This window comes from Scyliorhinus canicula, chromosome 14, assembly GCF_902713615.1.
Source record: "Scyliorhinus canicula chromosome 14, sScyCan1.1, whole genome shotgun sequence".
NCBI classification, from domain to species: domain Eukaryota; kingdom Metazoa; phylum Chordata; class Chondrichthyes; order Carcharhiniformes; family Scyliorhinidae; genus Scyliorhinus; species Scyliorhinus canicula.
Window position 1 is genome coordinate 59,952,791 of NC_052159.1, and position 23,242 is coordinate 59,976,032.

General features: G+C 53.2%; 1 protein-coding gene across 6 annotated transcripts in view; it reads left to right on the top strand.

Annotated features, from left to right (window-relative positions):
* Window positions 1-23,242, top strand: part of c14h11orf65 (chromosome 14 C11orf65 homolog) — a 102,392-nt gene that overhangs the window by 17,254 nt on the left and 61,896 nt on the right. For 5 of the 6 annotated variants that reach the window (XM_038818461.1, XM_038818463.1, XM_038818460.1 and 2 more), the window contains exon 3: window positions 8,509-8,671. In XM_038818461.1, the coding sequence (XP_038674389.1) occupies window positions 8,509-8,671 (163 nt within the window). Of the gene's footprint in view, window positions 1-8,508; window positions 8,672-15,313; window positions 15,570-23,242 lie in introns of those variants that run through there. The other variant, XM_038818465.1, reaches the window with a different exon arrangement.

Sequence of the window (23,242 nt, forward strand, 5' to 3'; positions counted from 1 at the left end):
ATGACATTGGTTGCGTGTGGTCTCAGCCGTTGGTAACTCGGCGTGACGGCTGGGGACTCAGTTCACAGCTGGACCCTTTGGTGGCAATATTTGGGGTCTCGAAGAAGCCGGAGCTCATGGAGAGGAGGAAGGCTGATGTCTTGGCCTTCGCCTCTCTGATTGCATGGCGGCGAATTTTGCTGGCGTGGCGGTCGGCATCACCACCGGGAAGTAGCAGCTTGGTTGGGTGACCTGTATGACTTCCTGCGATTAGAGAAGATAAAGTATGAGTTAAGGGACTCTTCAGGGGGGTTTGAGGAAAGGTGGGGGATGTTTGTGACCGCGTTCGGGGCTGTTTGTTGTGGGGGAGTTGGGGGGGGGAGGGGTGAAAAAGAGGAAAGGTCTGTACAGACTGCACAGTTGATTGTAGGGAAGCATGTTTCCCGGGGTGTTTGTTTGCTGTAATCTGTTTTGATACATATCTGTAATAAAATACATTAAAAAAAAGAAGTAAGAGCATGAAGACATGCCTGTTGCCCTCTGCTTAGCTCCTCTGCCCCTGGTTTGTACCACCTTGTCCTGCAAAAAAGAGGAAAGGGTGTCAGTAAGTGTTGTGCAATTTATTTGACTGATGTGGGTGTCATGGATAAATAGCTGACTGTGTGTACAGGTTGTGAGATGTGCTTATACTAGTACTGACTGTGTGAGGGTGCAGTGGAGCATGTGACTGTGAGGTATGAATCCTAATTGATAGAGATTGTTGATTGGCAAGTGAATTGAGAGTGAGGGTGTGGTGAATTAGCAGTGTTTGAGGTTAGCAGTGTATTTAATAAGACAGATATTTGAAGATGCGTTCACTGAACCTGACCTGACCTACTCAAAAGGTCATAATCTTGTGCATTGCAGCCAGGTTCTCAGGGCTTGACTTCTGACATAGACCTCCATACTCCCATTGCCTCCTGTGCATCTGTCTGGAGGACCTCCTTGAAACTGCCTCTCTCTGCCTTTGCACCTGCTCCACAAAGCCCTCCAGTGCAGCACCTGAAAGCTTTGAAGCCTGCTCTCTCCAATGTTGTGCCATTAGCACAGGGCTAAATCGCTGGCTTTGAAAGCAGACCAAGGCAGGCCAGCAGCACGGTTCAATTCCTGTACCAACCTCCCCGAACAGGTGCCGGAATGTGGCGACTAGGGGTTTTCAACTTCATTTGAAGCCTACTTGTGACAATAAGCGATTTTCATTTCATTTCATTTCATTTCATTTCATTCTTCAATGTTTCCCTGGTCTGATGCATGACTGTCACCAGATGTACCTTCTCTTTAAGAGGTGCAGGTTAGCTTTAAGTGGTCCTAGCCACTCACGATATAGACCCTCAACTGATGTATCCAACCAATCAACTACATGGTTAGTGCAGCCTAGATGCTGAATCGATAAAGTCAGCAGTTTGCTTTAAGTTATCGTACTTAATGTGTTTCGGACAATGGTGTGAGTTAATTGTGCATTTATGTTCCCCCCCATTGGACCATCAATGGTTAGTAAATATTATAGTAAATGCCATTGCCATCATTTTATTTTAAGCAGTACTACCAGCCACATTGAATCATCAAGTAGAGTTGCTGTGACCCTTTCAAACGTTTTAAAACAAACTTCATTGGAAATTCTTCTCACCTGTCACTATTATTGGGTCCCACTCAATTTTCTCCCCTCTTTGGCACATTGATGTGGACGATATTGAGAAAGATGGTTGTAAGAACTCATGGAAGAAAGATCATCAACTTGAAACATTAAGGGCGGAATTCTCCGCTCCCGGGAAAAATCGGGAGGGCCGTCATGAACTTGGCCGAGTTTCACGACGGCCTCGGAGGCTGCTCCTCGCCCCCTATTCTCCCCTCCCGGTGGGGCTAGGAGCGGCGCTCCGTAACTCTCGGCCGCCGGGTGGTGCGCCGAGAGTGACGCGACGGCGGCGCCTATGTGACGTCAGCCGCGCATGCGCAGGTTAGCCGACTCCAACCCGCGCATGCGCGGCTGACGTCATGGCGGCTGACAGCTCGAACACGCGATTGCGTGGTGGACGTCTTTCCCCTCAGCCACCCCGCAAGACGTGGCGGCTTGATCTTGCGGGGCGGCGGAGGGGAAATAGTGCGTCCGATTGAGACGCCGACCCGACGATCGGTGGGCACCGATCGCGGGCCTGTCCCCTCCCGAGCACAGTCGTGGTGCTCATTCCCCACCAGGCCCCCTACAAGCCCCAAAACGGGCATCTCACGGTGATTTCACGATGACAGCAACCAGGTGTGGTTGCCGCTGTCGTGAAACGGTCGCGAACAGCAGGCCACTCGGCCCATCCGGGTCAGAGAATTGCCGGTCGCCGTAAAAAAACGGCGACTGGTGATTCTTCCGAGCGGGGGTGGGAGAATCACGGGGAGCGCCAGGGGGTCGTGAAATTAGTCGGGGTGCCCTCTCGCGATTCTCCCACCCGGCGTGGGGAGCGGAGAATCGCGCCCTAACTGTTTCACTCTTCACAAATGCTGCTTGACCTGCTGAGTATTTCCAGCAATTTATTTTTCATTTTGGCAATTTTGTTGAGTTGCTTGGGGTAAATTTAGAAATCAGAATGTCTGATTTCTGATTTTCAGAGTCTGCAAAGTTTTTGCAAACTGATGGTATTAATTACATGGCCTGATAGTATAATGCCTAATTTTCTCAGTGCCTTTTTACAAACAGAACAAATAAGTAATAAAATCCATTTCTATAGGAATAAACAACAAAATATTATATTGGTACCTGCTTTTTGCTCTTCATTAGAAGTCTTAGGAGACCACACATTACTTAACAGGCACCCATGGTCTAATTCAGTCATTTTCAAACCCAGGATCGTTACCCGCGGGTGGGTCACGGGCAGGTGTCGGCAGGGTCGCGGGGCCGTGCATCGCGTCGTTCCTAAACGCGGGAAATACTGCCCAGTGGCACGACCGACTTTCAGAATGGCGGCCGTTCCGTGCATGCGTGCTCCCTCAGCAGTGTGCAGGCCTGGAGTCCAGCAGGGCAGAACACCTCCTCCTGATGTCAGCACGCTGACCCAGGAGCAGATTTGTTTTTAAATCGCTGGAGTCTTCCTGTCTGAAGTGTGGCATAGAGCAGGCCACGCTGACGTCACATGTTCTGGGCATGAGAGAGATTCCTCCATTTTGCAGCTGTCAGCAGTGCTGATGCGAACTCTAGGGCCTCTGGTGAACAACCCATGAAGAAGATAGTGAAAACAGGAACCAAGCAGCATAAAGATGGTTACTAATTGTGCCACTGCAAATCAGGATTCAAAGTTCATGTGTGTTAAATGCAGGGAAGCACTGGCAAATTATAGTTTAAAACCCTCAAACGTCAAAGACATTGGTTAGTTTGAGGTCAAACCTCTTTACTTTGTTCAATGGATGCAACGAGATCTTAAATCATCTGTTGAAGTCATTATCAGAAATGTAACATTGAATGACAAAGCAAGTGAAATCATGAGGACCAAACAGGCTCACCTGTCACATTAAAGGTAAGTGAAAATGGTGGGTCGTGAACTTCGGGTAGCATGAGTCACTAAGGACGGCCAGCGTGGGTCCCAAAGGATGGCTCGTAGGTAAAAATGGATCCCGGGCAAAAAAGGTTGAAAAACACAGGTCTAATTTAACACCAAGTTCTCTTGAATGTGCTGGTGAGTTTAAGATGAGGGTAGAGAGGATCCTATCACAATTGTCAGCATTTGTTTTATTTTTTGTTTTTGCTTACAATATATTATACTATGTGGGGTTGGTTAGCTTAGTTGGCTGGACAGTTGGTTTTTGATGTAAAGCGACGCCAACAATGCGGGTTCAATTCCCATATGGGCTCCTCAATCTTGATCCACGCCTGAGGTGCGGCGACCCTCAGGTTAAATCACTACCACTCAACTCTCACTCAAAAAGGGGGGAGATGTCTATGGTCCTCAGGGACTATGGCAACTTTCATTTTCATTTCATTATGTATGTACATGATGGGAAAGGGTTTATGTTATTCAATTTTTTTTTGAAGAAAAAAATTGTGGTTTGCATTTTACAACGCTCTCTGAATATGAAAAAAAGCAAAACTTTTTCCAGTGACCTTTTTGATGTCTGTACGCATTTATTCTTGTCAAACTCCAGTTACTTCAGATTTATAGTTTTCTTTGCGGTCCTTTTCCTTCCATGGAACAAAAGAGCTGCACCTACTTTACAACTCTGAAACAAAACAAAACAAAGCATTTCCATCTGGTACACACCCAGCTACAGTAGATAATTACTTTGCTCGGGGCTATTGGTAAGGCTTTAATCCCAGCTGTTGTGTCTAGTTTTTCTTGTTTCAGCAGCTTTTTGCTACTTGATCTTCTTTTATTATTCGTCCTTGGAATGTGATCATCACTGGCTATGCCGCCATTTATGAGAAGATGTTTTTTCTGGAGCAGTTTGATACAATTGAGTAGCTTGACTGGCTTGCTGGAGCAGTTATGAGTCAACCACATTGCTGTGGATCTGGAGTCACATGTAGGGCAGACCAGGTAAGGATGGCAGATTTTCTTCCCAGAGGATGTTACCAAAACAAATGGGTTTTTACAATAACCTGGTAGTTTCAGGGTGATTTTCCTTTCTTCTTTTATTCCTTTGTGATATGTGGGCATCATTGGCTCGGCCAGTGTTTATTGCCCATCCCTAATTGCCCTTGTTCAGTGGGCATTTAAGAATCAACCACATTGCTGTGTGTCTGGGGTCATATGTAGGCCAGACCACATAAAGGTCGCACATTTCCTTCCCTAAAGGACATTAGTGATCTAGATGGGTTTTTACGACAATCAATAATAGTTTAATGATTATACTTTTAATTCCAGAGATTTTATTGAGTTCTGATGTGGTGGGATTCAAACCCAGGTCCATAGAGCATCACCCTGGGTCTCTAGATTACTAGTCCAGTGATATCTCACTGCATCACCATCTCTCCAGTGAGACTTACATTTTATTTCAGATTTATAACAACCTATAAAATTGCAAATTGCGGTAATTCTGCAACAAATTGCCCAAGAGAAAGACACCCGAGACAGAAAGTTGTGGGTTTAAACCCCACTCCAGAACTTGTGCACATCGTATAAGCTGAAATCCCAGCCACAATTGCAAGAGCACTGCATTGTTAGAGATGTCAAAAAATGGCTTGGGTGAATAGCTTGATTTACAGATCAGATGTTGCAAATCATGCTTTTTTTATCTTTCACTGGATGTGGACATCACTGGCTTGGCCAGTATTTGTTGCCCATCCCTAATTACCCTTAAGACGGAGGTGGCATGCCCCCTTGAACTGCTGCAGTCCATGTCATGCAGGCACATCCACAGTGCTGTTAGAGAGAAATCCAGAATTTTGACCCAATGACAGTGAAGGAATAGCAATATAATCCCAAGTCAGGATGTATGGCTTGGAGGTAGGCTTGCAAATGTTGGTGTTCCCAACTTGTAGGTGGTGGTGTTTTTTTAAAATAAATTTGGAGTGCCCAATTCTTTTTTTTCAATTAAGGGGCAATTTAGCATGCCCAATTCACCTACCCTGCACATCTTTTTGGGTTGTGGGCTGAGACCCACGCAGATACAGGGAGAATGTGAAAACGTCAAACAGACAGTGACCTGGGGCCCGGATCCTCGACGCCATGAGTTAGCAGTGCTAATCACTGTGCCACCATGCTGTTCTATGAGGTGGCGTTCCCATGCAACTGCTGCGCTTGTCTTTCTATAGGTTATGGGTTTGGAAGGTGTGGTAAAAGGAGGCTTGGTAAGTTGCTGCAGTGCATCTTGCAGATTGTATATATCATAACCTGGGGTTAAGCAGGTCATGGGGACACTTATGAGACTGGGGGATTGATATTCCCAAATGGGGAATACGCACTCCCCCACTGAGGGGCGGGGCACCCCTTCTACATCCTGGATAAAACCGGAAGGCCATGAACTCTGTGGCTGGTCCCTATAGTAGGGTAACTGCTTTATAATCTTGTTCTGTTGCATTAAACCTTCTTCTTTTGACTCAACCTGAGTGGGGACTCCTTTCCGGACCTTATCATACTGGCGGCGAGGAGTAAACTCCGGTCTCTGGACGACGCTGCAGGCTACAGCCTCCGGCGCCTCCAAAGCCTCGAGTTCCAGTTGGGTTCTTCCCAGCCCCAGATGCCGTTGTTCAACGATTGAATCATTTGATGCGGCTCGGGAGAATTGGGTCCGCTACGCTGAATACGTTTGCTTCTTCTTTTGGGCCAATGCCATTGCTGAGAATGACCGGCAAGTGATGGTGTTAGGTCCGTGGTGGGGGCAGAGACTTACGGGGTGATCTGAGACTTGGTTTTTCCTGATGCCCCAACAGCTGCACTTTTGAACAGCTGATCGAGGCGGGTCAGCAGTCATTTTAGCCCGTCTCCTTCAGTCATAATGTGGTATTGACTTAATAATGCAGTCAGCAATCCAGGGAAGTTGATGGCCATGTTCATGACCCATTTGCGCGAATGGCCGAATTCTGCTCGTTTGGAGAGTCCTGAGGGATCAGTTGGTCTGGGGTATCAGAGACGCAGCGGCAGCTGTTGGCAGAACGTGCTCTGATGTTGTCACAGGCCATCCAAATAGCCTAGGCGAAAGAAGGTATGGACCGGGGAGTCCCAGAACTGCAAGCTATGGAGATTAACGCCTTGGGGCGTGCGACCCTCCTTTTGGTTGGATCAGCACCAAGCCCCTGAAATATGGCTGCGTAAGTCTCCTGTGGCCACCACCTGCCCATGTCAAGAGTGTTGGACCTTGGTGGATCGCCCACAATGATCAGGTCATGACCGGCTTTTGCCCAGGGCCCGGGCCAATCTTTTATGAGATCCGGAGGAGGAGGAAAAGCTCATTTTACACTGTGTCTTGGCGTCTCGAGTAGCCCCCATCATTGTTCCCATCTGGGTAAATGGCAATCTGTTGCAAATAGAACTTGACACCGAAGCAGCGGTGTCGGTGGTATTTAAAAAAACTTTTGAAGATATTCAAAGGGGGACTACGATGCTGGACTTATCAAGACTACGGCGCATCTTACCACCTATACTGGAGAACAACTACACATTGCCGGAACGACATAGTGTACAGTCACCAGGAGGCCCAATTGCCTTTAATTGTGGTTAATGGGGACGGGCCTAGTTTGTTGGGCGACGATTGACTCCACCAATTATACTTAGATTGGAGCTGAATTCTACAGGTCAGTTTATGTGTTGTTTTGGGGACGTTTGATGAAGTATTCCACCCAGGGCTCAGCACTATCAGAGGGGCGGTAGCAAGGATTTAAATCAACCCTCTGGCCCAGCTTCAAATATTTTTTTCCCGGGCCCAACCGGTTCATACGCCTTCAATGACAAAGTTAATTTGGAGTTGGATAATCTTGAAGCATTGGACATAATCCAGCCTGTTTGTTCTGCCGTTTGGGCCGCTGGTTGTTCCCATCCTCAAGTCAGATGGCTCTGTCCGCATTTGTGGGGATTATAAATTAACCGTTAATACTGCTTCCCGCCTGGACACATATCCGCTTCCATGAATAGAAGACCTTTATGCCAAACTGGCCGGCGGCGTTACATTTACAAAATTAGGCATGGGCAACGTGTATCTGCAGCTGCGTTATGTCACCATCAACACCCAATGGGGCCTATTTGAATACACACATTTGCTTTTTGGGGTATCTTCCGCATGTGCTATTTTTCAGCGCATCATGGAAAGCATGCTATATGGATTGCTGTGAGTGGCCGTTTATCTGGATGATGTTTTGGTCACTGGCACTGTTCCTGGAAAGAGGAACAACTGAAAAATCTGGAGGCAGTGTTCCGCATGTTCTCGGACTTTGACATTCGACTGCGTCAAAAGAAATGGGTTTTTCATGCATGCAAAGTGGTCTATCTGGGTCACCAAGTGAACAGCGCTGACCTCCACCCCATGGCGGACAAGGTGAAGGTTTCCAAATGGCTCTGGCTCCCACGACGCCACGGCTCTGAGGTCAGTCTTAGGTCTGGTTAATTATTATGGAAAATTCATTCCACACCTGGCTGTTATTCTGGCCCCTCTACATTCTCTTTTTGAGGAAAAGCTCCAAATGGCCTTGGGGTTCCTACCAGGAAGTTGTCTTCCGACAAATTAAAAAGAAGCCAGACAACCTCAGGCTTGCTGATCCACTGTGACCCTCGGAAATCTTTGATCGTTACCTGTAGCGTCTCCCCGTACTGGATCGGAACAGTGTTGGCGCATCAAATGCCGGATTTTGATCGGCATTTCCTATTGCTTTTACATGTGGGGGTTGAGGAGGGGTGAGGGTTGGAGTTCTGTTCTTTGAAAATGGAACTGCACAATTGCCTTTGGCAAGCTGCTTCCTTAAATGATCAAAAGGAAAATGTATTATGTACAGTTCGGTAACATTTTCAAATTTACTCTATGGGAACTGAGCTAATCTCATGAATTCATGAATTAACTTGTTAAACGTTGTAACTTTTTAAGCATCGATGTGCCAGATGCCAGAACTGAGGAAGAACAGAGCTCTACAGGCAGCACTAGTCCTGCCAGTGAAATCTTTGAATTTGTAGTTGAGGATCAACAAGAAACTTTGGAAGAGTTAGAAAATTCAGCAAAAATCATACAACGAGCATGGAGAAGACACATTGTAAGTTTAACTTTATATTAAATACTTGTCTATAGTAGGAATTGCAGCAAACACAGGATTGCTGAGCAATTTAATCTGTGCTTCCATTTGTGTTACCCCCATGTTTTAACGAATATATATTGAGCCTTTTTTTACATCACGATAGTGACCACATTTCAAAAGTACTTCAAAGTTTTAAGCAATATGGGACATGTTGAGGGTCTGAACATTGATTCTTTCTTCTTTCCTTACTGTACCAAATATAATTTTAAAAGTTTTTTTGAAAATTCTAAATATGAAAATATATTAATTTTAAAATTTATATGTTTTTGACGGAAAATCAATTCCCTTTATTATATTTACTATTTTCGAGAATGTTGTAGTTTGTTGGAGCATTAAATACCTCAAAGGTTTGGAAAACTGAAAACAGTCGGGGTGCGATTCAATGGCCACGCTGTGCGTGGAAAGCAGCTCGCCGCGGTATAGCATGACCATTGAAAGCTGGAAGACCCGGTTCCTGGGATCTACCCGGCTTGCCACGTCTCACAAGATCCAACGCAATCTTGCGAGACGTTGCGATGTGAATCCTCCCACAATGACCGGGGTTACTTTTTAGCAAAGTGCCATATTAGAGCGAGACTTTGGGCAGATTCCCCAGGTACCTGAGGCTTTTGGATTCAACCCATTGAGTGCCGGGAAACACGCGGCTAAAGGTGCTCGCTAGGGGACTTTGTTCTCTTTTGGGAGAATTGCACCCTCTAGCTGATGGAAACCTATGTTAAGATCAGTAACCGAAACATGTGTCTCTGAGTATGCAGTTAAATATCTTGCATAGGTGTGGGTGGATTACTTTAGTTCCACCCTTATATGTGTTTTGATGGTAGAATTGATTTTAAAACAGGTTGGACTAATGTTTACTGACAACACATTTGGCTGACGTGAGATCTGCCAATGTGTTCTCGCCCCACAAAATATGCCAGCAAATGAAAGAAGTATGGGACTAATGATATTCAACTGGTGTGGTTAAATGCTTTCAGCCATTTTCACAGACTTGTAACCTGTTCCTTCAGTAAACAGCTAGTCATAGCTCCTTAAATTGAAAGCAGAAAATTAGTCTTTTCAACATGTGACTTACAATAGCCATTGGTCACGGTAAGTTAGAGATGTTTGAGTTTTGAAATGCCATCAATACTACATGTCCTATCTGGCTTCCCATTGTCATGTGACCTTTGCCATGAGACACAGGGTTGGGAAGAGTTATCTCACACACAGTTCCATAAAGACATTGTGATGATATGATCTGCATACTCGTCTGCCATTGGGCCAGAACGTCGGCTTACCATTGGCCCTGGTCGGTCATGTGCCTCTCGACCGATTGGCCGAGAGGCTGAGTTAACCACGCCTCTATCAACGAGGTATAAATGCTCAGAAGCCTGACGATCGGCCTTTTCCACTGTAGACGATCGCCAGGCTGTGTTCTAGTTAATTAAAGCCTGACATTGGTAAATCACTCGCCTCGCGTGCAATTGATGGTGCATCAATTTAATTAACTACAACTTTGAAGATGGAGTTCCGCATCAAGCCCGAATGCCTCCGCATCAGCCCGCAAACTCTGAACTCTACAGAACTCTTTAAGCTCTGGCTGACTTGCCTCGAAGGGTTCCTGGCATCTACAACCACCCCCCCCACCGGGGCACAGAAGCTGCACGTCCTCCACTCCAGCGTGGGTATTGCCGCTTACTCAATAATCGAAGACGAAACAGACTATGATGAAGCTATACGGAAGCTAAAAGGACAATTCCTCAAACCCATCAACAGGGTATTCGCTCGACATCTGCTGGCCACCAGAAAGCAGGTCCCCGGTGAGTCTCTAGACCAATACGCCCGGGCCCTCTGTGCCCTGGGGAGAGGTTGCGCCTGTGAAGCGGTGTCCGCTACAGAGCACATGGAGCTACTCGTCAGAGACGCTTACGTGGCTGGGATGCTGTCCCCCGTGATCCGCCAGCGGATGCTGGAAAGAGACGAACTCAGTTTAACGGAGACACTGACTCTCTCCGCCTCCCTGGAGGTCGCAGATCAAAGCGCGCGCACCTATGACCCTGGCCAGGCCGCCTCCTGGCACGCTTCCCACCAGCTACCCACCGCTCCCGGCCTCCCTCAGGCTTGTGCCGCGGGGCGCCCCGATAAATCCGCGGGGCCCCGCTGCTACTTTTGTGGGTACGCTAAGCACCCTCGCTCGCGCTGCCCAGCCCGCTCCGCCCTCTGTAAGAGCTGCGGGAAGAAGGGCCACTACTCCACGGTCTGCCAGGCCAAAACGCTGGCTGCAGCGCTTCTGGAAGCTGCACAGCACTCTCCCCCCCTCCCCCAGGCCTCTGCAAACGGCCTGTGTGCCTCCCTCTCTCCCCCAGGGCCGCCCCAGCTGCTACCGACTCGCGCCCCGCCGGCCGACATGCGCACCTCCCCGGCCCCTCCAGGCCTCTGCCTGCCCGCCGCGCACGTTTCTCCCCCCCGCCCCCGGGCCCCGGCGCCCGACCGGCTCGCCTCTCCGGGCCTCCCTGGTCCCTGCCTGCCCGCAGCGGCCCTGCTTCCCTCGCTCCCGGACCCCGGCTCCCCCCACCCCCGGGCCCCGGCGCCCGACCGGCTCGCCTCTCCGGGCCCCCCGGTCCCTGCCTGCCCGCAGCGCGACTCGGCTCCCCCCCGCCCCCGGCCCCCCGCACCCGGCCCGCGCGCCTTACCTCCGCCCACAGCTGATGCACCTAGCCGGCGTCCTGGAGCCGGCTTCCGCATCCCCACAGCTGATGCACCTAGCCGGCGTCCTGGAGCCGGCTTCCGCATCCCCACAGCTGATGCACCTAGCCGGCGTCCTGGAGCCGGCTTGTGCATCCCCACAGCTGATGCACCTAGCCGGCGTCCTGGAGCCGGCTTCCGCATCCCCACAGCTGATGCACCTAGCCGGCGTCCTGGAGCCGGCTTGTGCATCCCCGCAGCTGATGCCGGTCACTCACCTCTTGGAGCCGGCCTGCGCGCCTCTCCGCTCACAGCGCCGGGAACGCTAGCTCCGCCTCCAGCGGCCACGAGGGCTTCCTGGGCGCCGCCATCTTGGGGTGCCGACCCCACGTGCGGGTCCTGGGCGCCGCCATCTTGGGGCCCCGACCCCACGTGCGGGTCCTGGGCGCCGCCATCTTGGGGAACAGACCTCACCTGGGGATCCTGGCCACCGGCTTCCACATCTGCCACGCAAGGTCCCTCCAGCATGGAATCGGACAGCGACGACGGATTTTCTCCACGGCTCGCGGCCGTTCACCCCACATATGGATCCTGGCCACCGACTTCCACATCTGCCACGCAAGGTCCCTCCAGCATGGAATCGGACAGCGACGACGGATTTTCTCCACGGCTCGCGGCCGTTCAACTCGACCAGTCTCATCCACGCACGCTCGCCAAAACGACTACGCTGATCCACCTCAACGGCCACAAGACGGACTGCCTGCTGGACTCCGGGAGCACGGAAAGCTTCGTTCACCCTGACACGGTAAGACGCTGCGCGCTCCCTGTCCATCCCGTAACACGCAAAATCGGTTTAGCCTCAGGTTCGCACTCCGTCCACATCACCGGGTGCTGCATCGCGGACCTCACGGTCCAAGGGAAGGTTTTTAAAAATTATAAATTCCTTGTCCTCCCTGACCTTTGCGCACCGGCACTCCTAGGACTGGACTTCCAGTGCAACCTGCAGAGCTTGACTTTTCAATTCGGCGGCCCTATACCCCCCCTCACTGTCTGCAGCCTCGCGTCCCTCAAAGTAGACCCTCCCTCCCTGTTTGCTAACCTCACCCCCGATTGCAAACCCGTCGCCACACGGAGCAGACGGTACAGCGCCCAGGACCGATCCTTCATCAGGTCCGAGGTCCAGAGGTTGCTGACGGAAGGGGTCATCGAGGCCAGCAACAGTCCCTGGCGAGCCCAAGTGCTGGTGGTCCGGACGGGGGAGAAAAACCGGATGGTCATCGATTATAGCCAAACCATCAATCGGTTTACGCAACTGGACGCGTATCCTCTCCCCCGTATCTCTACCATGGTGAACGAGATCGCGAGATACAAGGTCTTCTCAACTGTGGACCTTAAGTCCGCTTACCACCAGCTCCCCATCCGCGCGAGTGACCGACTGTACACCGCGTTCGAGGCTGACGGGCGCCTCTACCACTTCCTTAGGGTTCCGTTTGGCGTCACGAATGGGGTCTCGGTCTTCCAAAGGGAGATGGACCGAATGGTCGACAAGTACGGATTACAGGCTACCTTCCCGTACCTTGATAATGTCACCATCTGCGGCCACGACCAGCAGGACCATGACGCCAACCTCCAGAAATTCCTCCAAACCGCAAAACTCCTTAACCTCACGTACAATAAGGATAAATGCGTGTTTAGCACCGACCGCCTAGCCATCCTCGGCTACGTAGTGCGTAACGGAGTGATAGGCCCCGACCCCGAACGCATGCGCCCCCTGATGGAACTCCCTCTCCCAAATACCCCCAAATCCCTCAAACGCTGCCTAGGGTTCTTCGCATACTACGCCCAATGGGTTCCCAACTACGCGGACAAGGCCCGTCCCCTCATGCAAACCACGACCTTCCCGCCGTCGACGGAGGCCTGCCAGGCCTTTAGCCGCATCAAAGCGGACATCGCAAAGGCCACGATGCGTGCCATCGACGAGGCCCTCCCCTTCCAGGTCGAGAGCGATGCTTCAGAAGTAGCTCTGGCGGCCACCCTGAACCAAGCGGGCAGACCCGTGGCCTTCTTCTCCAGAACTCTCCAGGCTTCCGAACTCCGCCACCCATCTGTGGAAAAGGAAGCCCAGGCCATAGTCGAAGCCGTGCGACATTGGAGGCACTATTTGGCCGGCAGGAGGTTTACCCTCCTCACAGACCAACGGTCAGTAGCCTTCATGTTTGATAATGCACAAAGGGGCAAGATCAAAAATGACAAGATTTTACGGTGGCGGATCGAGTTGTCCACGTACAACTATGATATCTTGTATCGTCCTGGGAAGCTCAATGAGCCTCCTGATGCCCTGTCCCGCGGTACCTGCGCCAGCACGCAGATAGACCGCCTCCGCTCCCTCCACGCAGACCTCTGCCATCCAGGGGTGACCCGCCTACACCACTTCATTAAGGCCCGCAACCTGCCCTACTCTATCGAGGAAGTCAGGACAGTAACCCGTGACTGCCACATCTGCGCCGAGTGCAAACCGCACTTCTACCGCCCCGAGCGCGCACACCTGATCAAAGCATCCCGCCCCTTTGAACGTCTCAGCATTGACTTCAAGGGGCCCCTTCCCTCTAACAACCGCAACATTTACTTCCTGGCGGTTATCGACGAACACTCCCGCTTCCCCTTCGCCATTCCCTGTCCCGACATGACCACATCGACCGTCATTAAGGCCCTACTCTCCATCTTCTCACTGTTCGGCTACCCCGCGTACATTCACAGCGATCGGGGGTCCTCCTTTATGAGCGACGAGCTGCGTCAATTCCTGCTTGACAGGGGCATCGCCTCTAGCAGGACGACCAGCTATAACCCCCGGGGTAACGGACAGGTCGAGCGGGAGAATGGTACCATCTGGAAGACCATACTACTAGCCCTCCGGTCTAGAAATCTCCCTATTTCCCGATGGCAAGAGGTGCTCCCCGATGCACTGCACTCTATCCGCTCACTCCTCTGTACTGCAACTAATCAGACACCTCATGAGCGTCTTCTTGTTTTCCCCAGGAAGTCGTCCTCTGGATCCCCTCTCCCGACGTGGCTGGTCACCCCCGGACCCATCTTGCTCCGGAAGCATGTGCGGGTGCACAAGTCCGATCCGTTGGTGGAGCATGTCCAGTTACTCCACGCTAACCCGCAGTATGCGTATGTGGAGTACCCCGACGGTCGGCAGGACACGGTCTCCCTCCGGGACCTGGCACCCGCCGGCGTGCAGCCCCCCCCCACCACAGACCCCCCCTCCCCTTTTTCACCCCAGCACCCCACTCAGCTTCCCCATCCCTCATCCATGGCGTCTCCACGGCCAGCTCAGGTGACGGAGACTACTCGAGGTCTATCGCTCCCGGACTCCAGGACATCAGCAGGACCATCAGCCGATCCGACGACTCCTCCTCCACTACGGCGCTCGGCCAGGACGTCAAGGACCACCAAACGACTGATCGAATCCATCTAGAGTTCTACGGTCCCATGGACTTCCTTTTGTAAATATTGTTATGTCTGGGCCAGTGGCAAGCCCCCAAATTCGACAAGGGTACGGAGAGAAAATTATTCTCCCGACGGCTACTCATATCATCAGTTCTTCCCCCCCCCCCACCCCGGGTCTCGTTCACACCCCCCCCCCCCCGCCTTCCTTCTCCGTAAGGGGTGAATGTGATGATATGATCTGCATACTCGTCTGCCATTGGGCCAGAACGTCGGCTTACCATTGGCCCTGGTCGGTCATGTGCCTCTCGACCGATTGGCCGAGAGGCTGAGTTAACCACGCCTCTATCAACGAGGTATAAATGCTCAGAAGCCTGACGATCGGCCTTTTCCACTGTAGACGATCGCCAGGCTGTGTTCTAGTTAATTAAAGCCTGACATTGGTAAATCACTCGCCTCGCGTGCAATTGATGGTGCATCAGACATTACACTTGAAAGACTGGGGGCTTTGAACTGGTAACATGGTGTCAGAAATGGATCTGAGATTGAGTTTTTAAAAGCTGGAGAGAAGCCACAGCTACTAAAAAAGGAATGCAGAAATGTTCAGAGCTGCTAAGAAAAGCTCACTGACAAGGCGAAGGCTGCAAGAAAATCGCTGGATGAGACCAAAAAAGACTGCAAATTTTCTACTCCCTGCTCCTGTTGAAGCAAAGAAAAATCAGCAGTTTTTCCACATGCAATGGTAAACTATGAGATTGAAACAGATTTAATTAACAAGCTTCAGTTGATAAAAGTAGCAACACTCCTGCTGTGGAGAGACTGTTATAAATTATATTTCACAATAATGCTCTTTTGAAGAATAGAAAAAACAGACAGCAGAAGTTTTGAGAGCCTTGAAGGCACACTTTAAACCCAAGTGAATGTGATTTACGAACACTATGGGCGCGATTCTCCGCCCCCCACGACGGGTCGGAGAATAGCGGGAAGGCCTTCCCGACATTTTTCCCGACCTCCCGCTATTCTCCCCCCCCCCCCCCCCCCCACGGCCGCCCCAAGACACGAATTGCTGCTCGCCGTTTTTTTACGGCGAGCAGCGATTCTCCCCTAGCCGATGGGCCAATTTCCCAGGCCTTTACGGCCGTTTTCACGAATTCCAACACACCTGCTATCACAGTTCGTGAAAACAGCCGCAAAGTGCCGTTCTGGAGAACCATGCCACCGATTGGCACGGCTGCACCAGGGTGGCATGGGCCCGCGATCGGTGGGCACCGATCACGGGCAGCGGGTCCGAACCCCGCGCACTCTTTGTTCCTCCGCCGCCCCGCTGGATCAGTCCGCGGGGCGGCTGAGGGGCATAACGGCCCGCGCATGCGCGGGTTTCACGCATATGCGTGATGACGCCATCCGCGCATGCGTGGATTGGAGCCGTCCAATCCGCGCATGCGCGGCTGACGTCATCGTGCGCGCCAGCCGCCGTTAACCTTGGCGCGCAGGCTTAGCGAAGTTCGCTAAGCCTGCAATGCCGAGGTTCACGGGGCCCTGCTGCTAGCCCCGACCGGGGAGCAGAATCGGGTCCCAGGAGGGGGCGCGGAGGCTGCCGTGAAACACGGCCAGTTTCACGGCAGCCTTCACGACTCTCCGCATTTGCGGAGAATCGCGCCCTATGTATTCAACACAAGGTCTCAAGGTGAAAATGAGTCTATTGATCAGTATGTGAATGCAGTAATACAGCTCGGAGTCATGTGAATTTGGGCAACTAAAAAATTACCTAATTAAAGGTAGAGTTAGGTGGTTCGGTGGTGCAGTAGTTAGCACTGCTGCCTCATGGTGCCGTGGCACTGTGACAATGTGTGAATTTGCACATTCTCCCTGTGTCTGCGTGGGTCTCACCCCCACAACCCAAAGTCGTGCAGGGTAGGTGGATTGGCCACATCAAATTGCCCCTTAATTGGAAATAAAATTGGTACTTTAAATTTAAAAAAAAAGATAGGGTTCTCTTGGGCATAAGAGATCCTGCAGCGAGAGCAAGTCTACTGAGGGAGGAGAAACCTATTCTGAGGAAACCAATAGGCATGTGCAAAAGTGCAGTGGGTGTAAAACTTCAACTGGAGCACATGTATGTCAAAATGGACCAGTTGTTACATTATGCTGATAGACATTCCAGGCTGAAAGAGCAGAAAAACCACAGACAAAGGACAGGACGCAAATACATCATACAAAAGAAAAGCAGGATTGTCCAGCATAGGGAAAGCAGTGCTTTAACTACAAAAAGCCAAATCATTTTGCACACAATTGTTTGGCTAGTCAGAAGCAAAACAAGCCTATCTAGATGGACACTGGTGAGGTATCAGCCAAAGTTTCTGACAAATCACTATACACCATATAACAGATTGGTTCGGTCAAGTCTGTAGGTGATAAATGGTTTGGGACTGTTAGAATGATGACGACCGAAGGACAGCATTAAGTAAACATGAAGTATCCAATAGACATTGGTGCATCATGCAATATGACCTTCACAGACCTGTACTCAACATGGCAATTCAAAAATGAAGCCCTTGAAAGTAAGGCTGAGGCTATATGATAATAGTAATCTTTATTAGTGTCACAAATAGGTTTACATTAACGGTGCAATGAAGTTACTGTGAAAATCCCCATGTCGCCACACTCCAGTGTCTGTTCAAGTACAGCACGATACTCATACCGAGAGGGCAGGTTAATCTGAGAGCCAAATGTAATGGCAAGAATGAAGATCTGGAGTGTCAGATCATAGAGAGTATGCAAAAGCTGTTCTTCTCAGCTGGACAAAGCCGAAGGCTTGAACTGTGTGGTAAACCACTGTTACACCTTTATTAGGTGATGTATGGTAGGACCTGTACTACAGGTTCGTCGGTAGTCCCTGCCTGCTGGCTCCGCCCAGTAGGCAGAGTATAAATAATGTGTGTCCTCCATGCAGCAGCCATTTCGCCAGCTGCTGTGGGAGGCCACACATCTTAGAGCAATAAAGCCTCAGTTGTACCCAACTCTAGTCTTTGTTCAATTGATCGTGCATCAAACTGATAACCTTAAGCATGCCTAAAGGGATTTACAAGGTGCACTGCATGCTAAACCGCTGATCGCTGAACGGATCTTAAAGGAGCACAAAAATGTGTTTACTGGGCGAAATTCTCCGCACCCGCGGAAAGTCGTAAAACCGTCGTAAAAATCGGGTGCGTTTTACGACGGTCGCGAAAGCTTCATTTCCCGACGGATTCACTTCCTGGAAATGGGCTAGTAGCGCGGCCGCGTCAATTACGTGCGTGATGACGACGGAACGCGACGACGACACGATCACGCCCACGTGACGCCGCCCGACGCCGTAAAAAGGCGCGGGCAACCACAGAATCTGTCGGGCAGGATGTCGGAGCCGAGGAGAGCTGCTCCTCGCTTTGTAGATGCTGACGTCGAGGCGCTGCTCGATGCCGTGAAGCAGAGGAGGGGCATCATCCGCCCGCGGAGAGGGCATCGCCAACCTGCCAGCGCGGTACGCCAGGCCTGGCGTGACGTGGCTGCTGCCGTCAGTGCTGTGGGGCAGACCCCTCGCTCAGCAGAGCAATGTAGGAAGAAGCTACACGACCTCACCAGGTCTGCCAGGGTAAGTGCCATGAGGGTGCCCCCTAGTCACAACCATCCCTCCCCCTTAACTTAAGCACCCCCCCCCCCCCCCCCCCCCCCGGCACGGGAGGGGGGGGGGGGAGAGAGGGATTGGGGCAGAGTTATTTGAGGGTGGTTCACAAAGTTGTCACAGACCCAGCGCTCTGGCCCCGAGGAGAGATGCAATCGTCTTATGACAACTTGCCCCCCCCAAACTGTGCCAGTATCTGAACGGACTGCTGATACCTACCGTTTTGTAATGATCTACCTATGTTCCCTCCCCCAACAGGCCAAGGCCGCTCATAACCACCGTGACCGGCACAAGACTGGAGGGGGTTCGCCCAACCTGCACCCCCTCAGCACCTTTGAACAGAGGGCCCTGGACCTTGTTGGGGGGTCTGCCACCCGTGATATCGCGCAATGCGAGGTTGGCGGAACTGCAGCAAGTGAGACAACCCTCCCTGACAAACACTCACCCCTCCCCCATCCTCTGTCCCTTCACACACCCTGCCCACTGGGACACCTCCCCCATCCTCTGTCCCTTCACACACCCTGCCCACTGGGACACCTCCCCCATCCTCTGTCCCTTCACAAACCCTGCCCACTGGGACCGTCCAGCGGCCTGCCGAGCAAATCGAAATAACACGTCTCATTCTCTTCCCTAGGACGTGATGCCGAACGACCAGGGCCGTCTGCCTCCAGACGGAGACAGGAATCTGCCGCCACCTCACCCGGGGCCTCACAACAGAGGGTGCCCGATCAGCGGGCAGCCCTATCCGCCCCAACCCAATCTGCGGACCAGGACGCACAGAGGGTTCGAAGTCCACCACCACCACCAGAAATGGCCAGGGACAACCCTCCTGTCGCTGAGCAGCCCCACACCCTGGAGGAGGCCCTAAACATTGAGAGCGTCGGGCTTGCGGCACTGCTTTCTCCCACCACATCCATCATCCCAGAGACACACACCCCGGCGGGCCTATTTAGTGATGAGTCTCCTGGGGCACAGTCTGGTTGGCACATCACAGCTGAGCAGGTACAGCAGGTGGAGGTCGGAGCAACAGAGGGCCCGGACTTGCGGAGGCCAGACCAGGCCCAGGATGCAGCTGGCTCCCAGACGTTTTCTGAGTTCCTGGAGTTTATCAACCCACCCGCACAGCTGATGCCTCAGGAAACCCAGGGAAACAATGGCGGGAGGAGGGCAGCCTTCCTGGCTCTGCAGACGCTGTTAGAGGAGTCGAACCGCGTCCAAGAGCAGGGAGTGGTGCCGCTCATGGCAGAGACCCAGTCCGACACCGCACGGGTGGCATCCGCGGTGGAGGCAATGGGTCAGGTTATGCAAGACGTTGGGGTTAATGTGCACGCGTCATCCTCGGCCCTGGACAGGGTTGCCCTCTCACAGGCAGCAATGTGCCAGAGCCAAAACGACATTGCCGGCGCCCTGCGGGCCATGGCCGAGTCTCAGCAGGTCATGGCCCAGTCGCAGCAGTCGGTCGCGGAGACCATCAACCGCCTGACACATGTGCTGGATGGCGTCGTGCACACACAGGTTGAGATCGCACAGTCCCTGGCAGGAATGTCTAACTCCCTGGACTCCGTCTCTGCAAACCTTCGGATCCTGGTGGATACCGTTGCAGGCCTCCAGGACTGGCAGCGCCAGGTGTCGGTGGTGCGACGGGGCACCTCCCCGCTCGCACCTCTGTCCCAAAGTGAGGCCCGGGGGCCACCGGGCTCCCTGAGGGAGGAGGAGGTTTCGGTGCCCGTCCCATTAACTCCATCACGGGACGTCCCGGAATTCTCGGCCTCCCCCCGTCCCATCCCTGGTGCATCGGGTGGGCAGCAGGCAGAGCAGGGTGGCACAATGTCACCCGAGACGCCCGCAGAGCAGCCTGGCCCATCAAGGCCTGGTCGCCCCAGGAAACGCTTAGCCAAGGAGAAACGAGTCGAGGGGGGCGATTCGCAGCAATCCTCCTCCACTCCTGCTGTATCATCTGGGGAGTCACTTAGACGTAGTGGTAGGGCCCGTAAGGCAACTAAGATAGACACTGAGTAAGTTGGCACGGGTGAAGGGCACAGTTTAGTTGTAGGGGCTAGGGCACCTGTAAATAATTGTTAATATTAAACGCACTGTTCCACCTTACTTGTAATACCGTGTGATTGTTCCACAGCCACAGGAATCGTGATGGTGACCGAGTGTCGCTGGGGGTGACGGGTGGTGAAACCTCGGTGCCGGGTGTGCAGTCCCTGCCCCTACCCCCTCCCACAGCTAGCCCACGCGGGCACGTGATGGAGTGTCAGTGACAAACTCAGCGGCCACCAAGGTGGATGGTTCAGCTATTGCCATGGGTCAGACTCTCTCTAACGATTCTGAGCTCACAGCTCTTCGCAGAGCGGGCTGTCATCATTCCACATGGCACTGATCACACCCGCTGACACAGCCATCAATGTTGTGCCATTCCGTCTGCACCCAGTGATAAGCGTCATGTCGAAGTGGAGCAGTGTACACTGAGGGGGGGGGGGGGGGGGGGGGGGTTGTGGTGGTGGCAGTTGTGTGGTGACCCTCTGCATGACTAGCGATGCAGGTGGTGGTTTGGTGTTCATCGGGACGTCACATGCGATGCGTCAACCGTGCTGCCACCAGGGCGTCGCGTGCCCGCCGTCCTTGCCGGGTCCGTCGTGCCGCCTCCTGGACATCACCAGCACCTGGGTCGTGTCTGCGTTCTGCGCCCCGCCACTTCCGCCAGCCTCCTCCTCCTCCTCCTCCTCCTCCTCCTCCTCCTCCTCCTCTTCCTCCCTCGCCTCCTCCTCCTCCTCCTCCTCTGTGCTGGCACCACTGCCACTAGCTTCTCCCTCCGCCTCCTGCAACAGGTCATCTCCCCTCTGCATCGCGATGTTGTGCAGCGCACAGCAGACCACTACAATGCGAGCGACCCTGTCGGCCTGGTACTGCAGGGCCCCTCCGGAGCGGTCCAGGCACCTGAATCTCATCTTCAGGAGGCCAAGGCAGCGCTCCACCACACCCCTGGTTGCTGCATGGGCCTCGTTGTATCGTGTTTCCGCATTGGTCTGAGGCCTCCGTATAGGCGTCATCAGCCAAGACCTCAGCGGATAACCCCTGTCGCTTAGCAACCAGTCCCTCAGCCGGGGGGGACGTCCCTCAAACATCGCAGGGATGAACGACTGCGCTAGTATGTAGGAGTCATGCACACTCCCTGGGAACCTTGCACAGACGTTCATGAACCTCATGTGGGGGTCGCATACCACCTGGACATTAATGGAGTATGTCCCCCTCCTGTTTGTGAACACTTCCTTGTCCACAGCAGGCGGGCGCATGGGGACGTGAACACAGTCGATTGACCCCTGAACCCTCGGTATCCCGGCCACACTGGCAAATCCACGGGCTCGTGAGTCTTGACTTGCTTGGTCCTCGGCAAAGGTGATGTAGCGGTCCGCGATGGCATAGAGGGCGTCGGTCACATCCCGGATGCACCTGTGCACCGATGACTGGGAGATCCCGGAGACGTCCCCGCTCGGAGACTGGAAGGAGCCGGTAGCATAGAAGTTCAGAGCGACCGTCACCTTGATGGCAACCGGGATCGCCTGTCCTCCCCCCGTTCCACGTGGGGCGAGGTGCGACAGGAGTTGGCAGATATGTATCACCGTCTGCCTACTCAGCCGGAGTCTTCTCCTGCAGGTGATGTCCGGCATTGTTAGGAAAGAGACCCGGACACGGTACACCCTCGGCTTTGGTCGTCGCCTCTGGCGCCGTGGCTGCACCCTCACTCTCTCCTCTTCCTCTTCCTCCTCCTCCTCCTCCCCCCCCCCCCATGCTGCTCGACGACTGGCAACTCCTCGGCCCTTCCCTCTGCTGCTGCAGCTGGCCCTGCAGCCACTGCGGGTTGTGGGTGTGGATGCTGCTGCATTTCCAAATCCAGTAGAGCGGCCCCAACCACTGCGCAGAACATAGCCGTTCTGTTCCCATGCATCGTGCTAACCTACAGAAGGGTGGTAGGAGGCAGAGAAACGGGACATGCTAGACGGACGTTAGTCGACACCTCGGCAGCCGCCAGCCATGGGATACCAGTGTGTCCCGGTGGCCTGGTCGCGCTGCTGACACGCGGTCAGCCTAACCCCTGGTCACTTTCTGCATCCAACGGCCAGTAAACTATGGCCTCCTCACGGGTGCGTCAGTGGCCTGTGTCCGGAAGCCACAGGGGAACCAGCGGCCGTGTCCTCGTCACCGGCACACCATGGCATGCTGGCAGACATTTTGTTACGGGGTTGGACGGCTCACTCTCTACCTAACCCCCCCCCCCTCCGTCGCCCCCCACTGCCTCCCCCGTCGCCCCCCACTGCCTCCCCCGTCTCCCCCACTGCCTCCCCCGTCTCCCCCACTGCCTCCCCCGTCTCCCCCACTGCCTCGCCCGTCGCCCCACACTCCCCCCGCTCTGGACCCCCTCCCGTTCTCAGGGATGCCTTCCCCGTTGTGGCCAGACTCGAGCGGTGCGCTGAGCGGTGCGCTGAGCGGTGCGCTGAGCGGTGCGCAGAGTGGTGCCCTGACCTCCTCCAAGCTGTCGTCAGCCAGGCCGACTGGTTGACGAATTTAAAAAGCAGGTGTGTTTCACGACGTGCAAACAGGGCGCCATGACGTCGGGACTTCGGCCCATCCGGGCCGGTGAATAGCGGGGGGGGGCTATCAGTGGCGATTCTGGTCGTGTCAGGGGCGGGAAGGAGGCGTTTGTCGGGAATGGCGACTCCGACATTTTGCGGGGTTCGGAGAATAGCGGG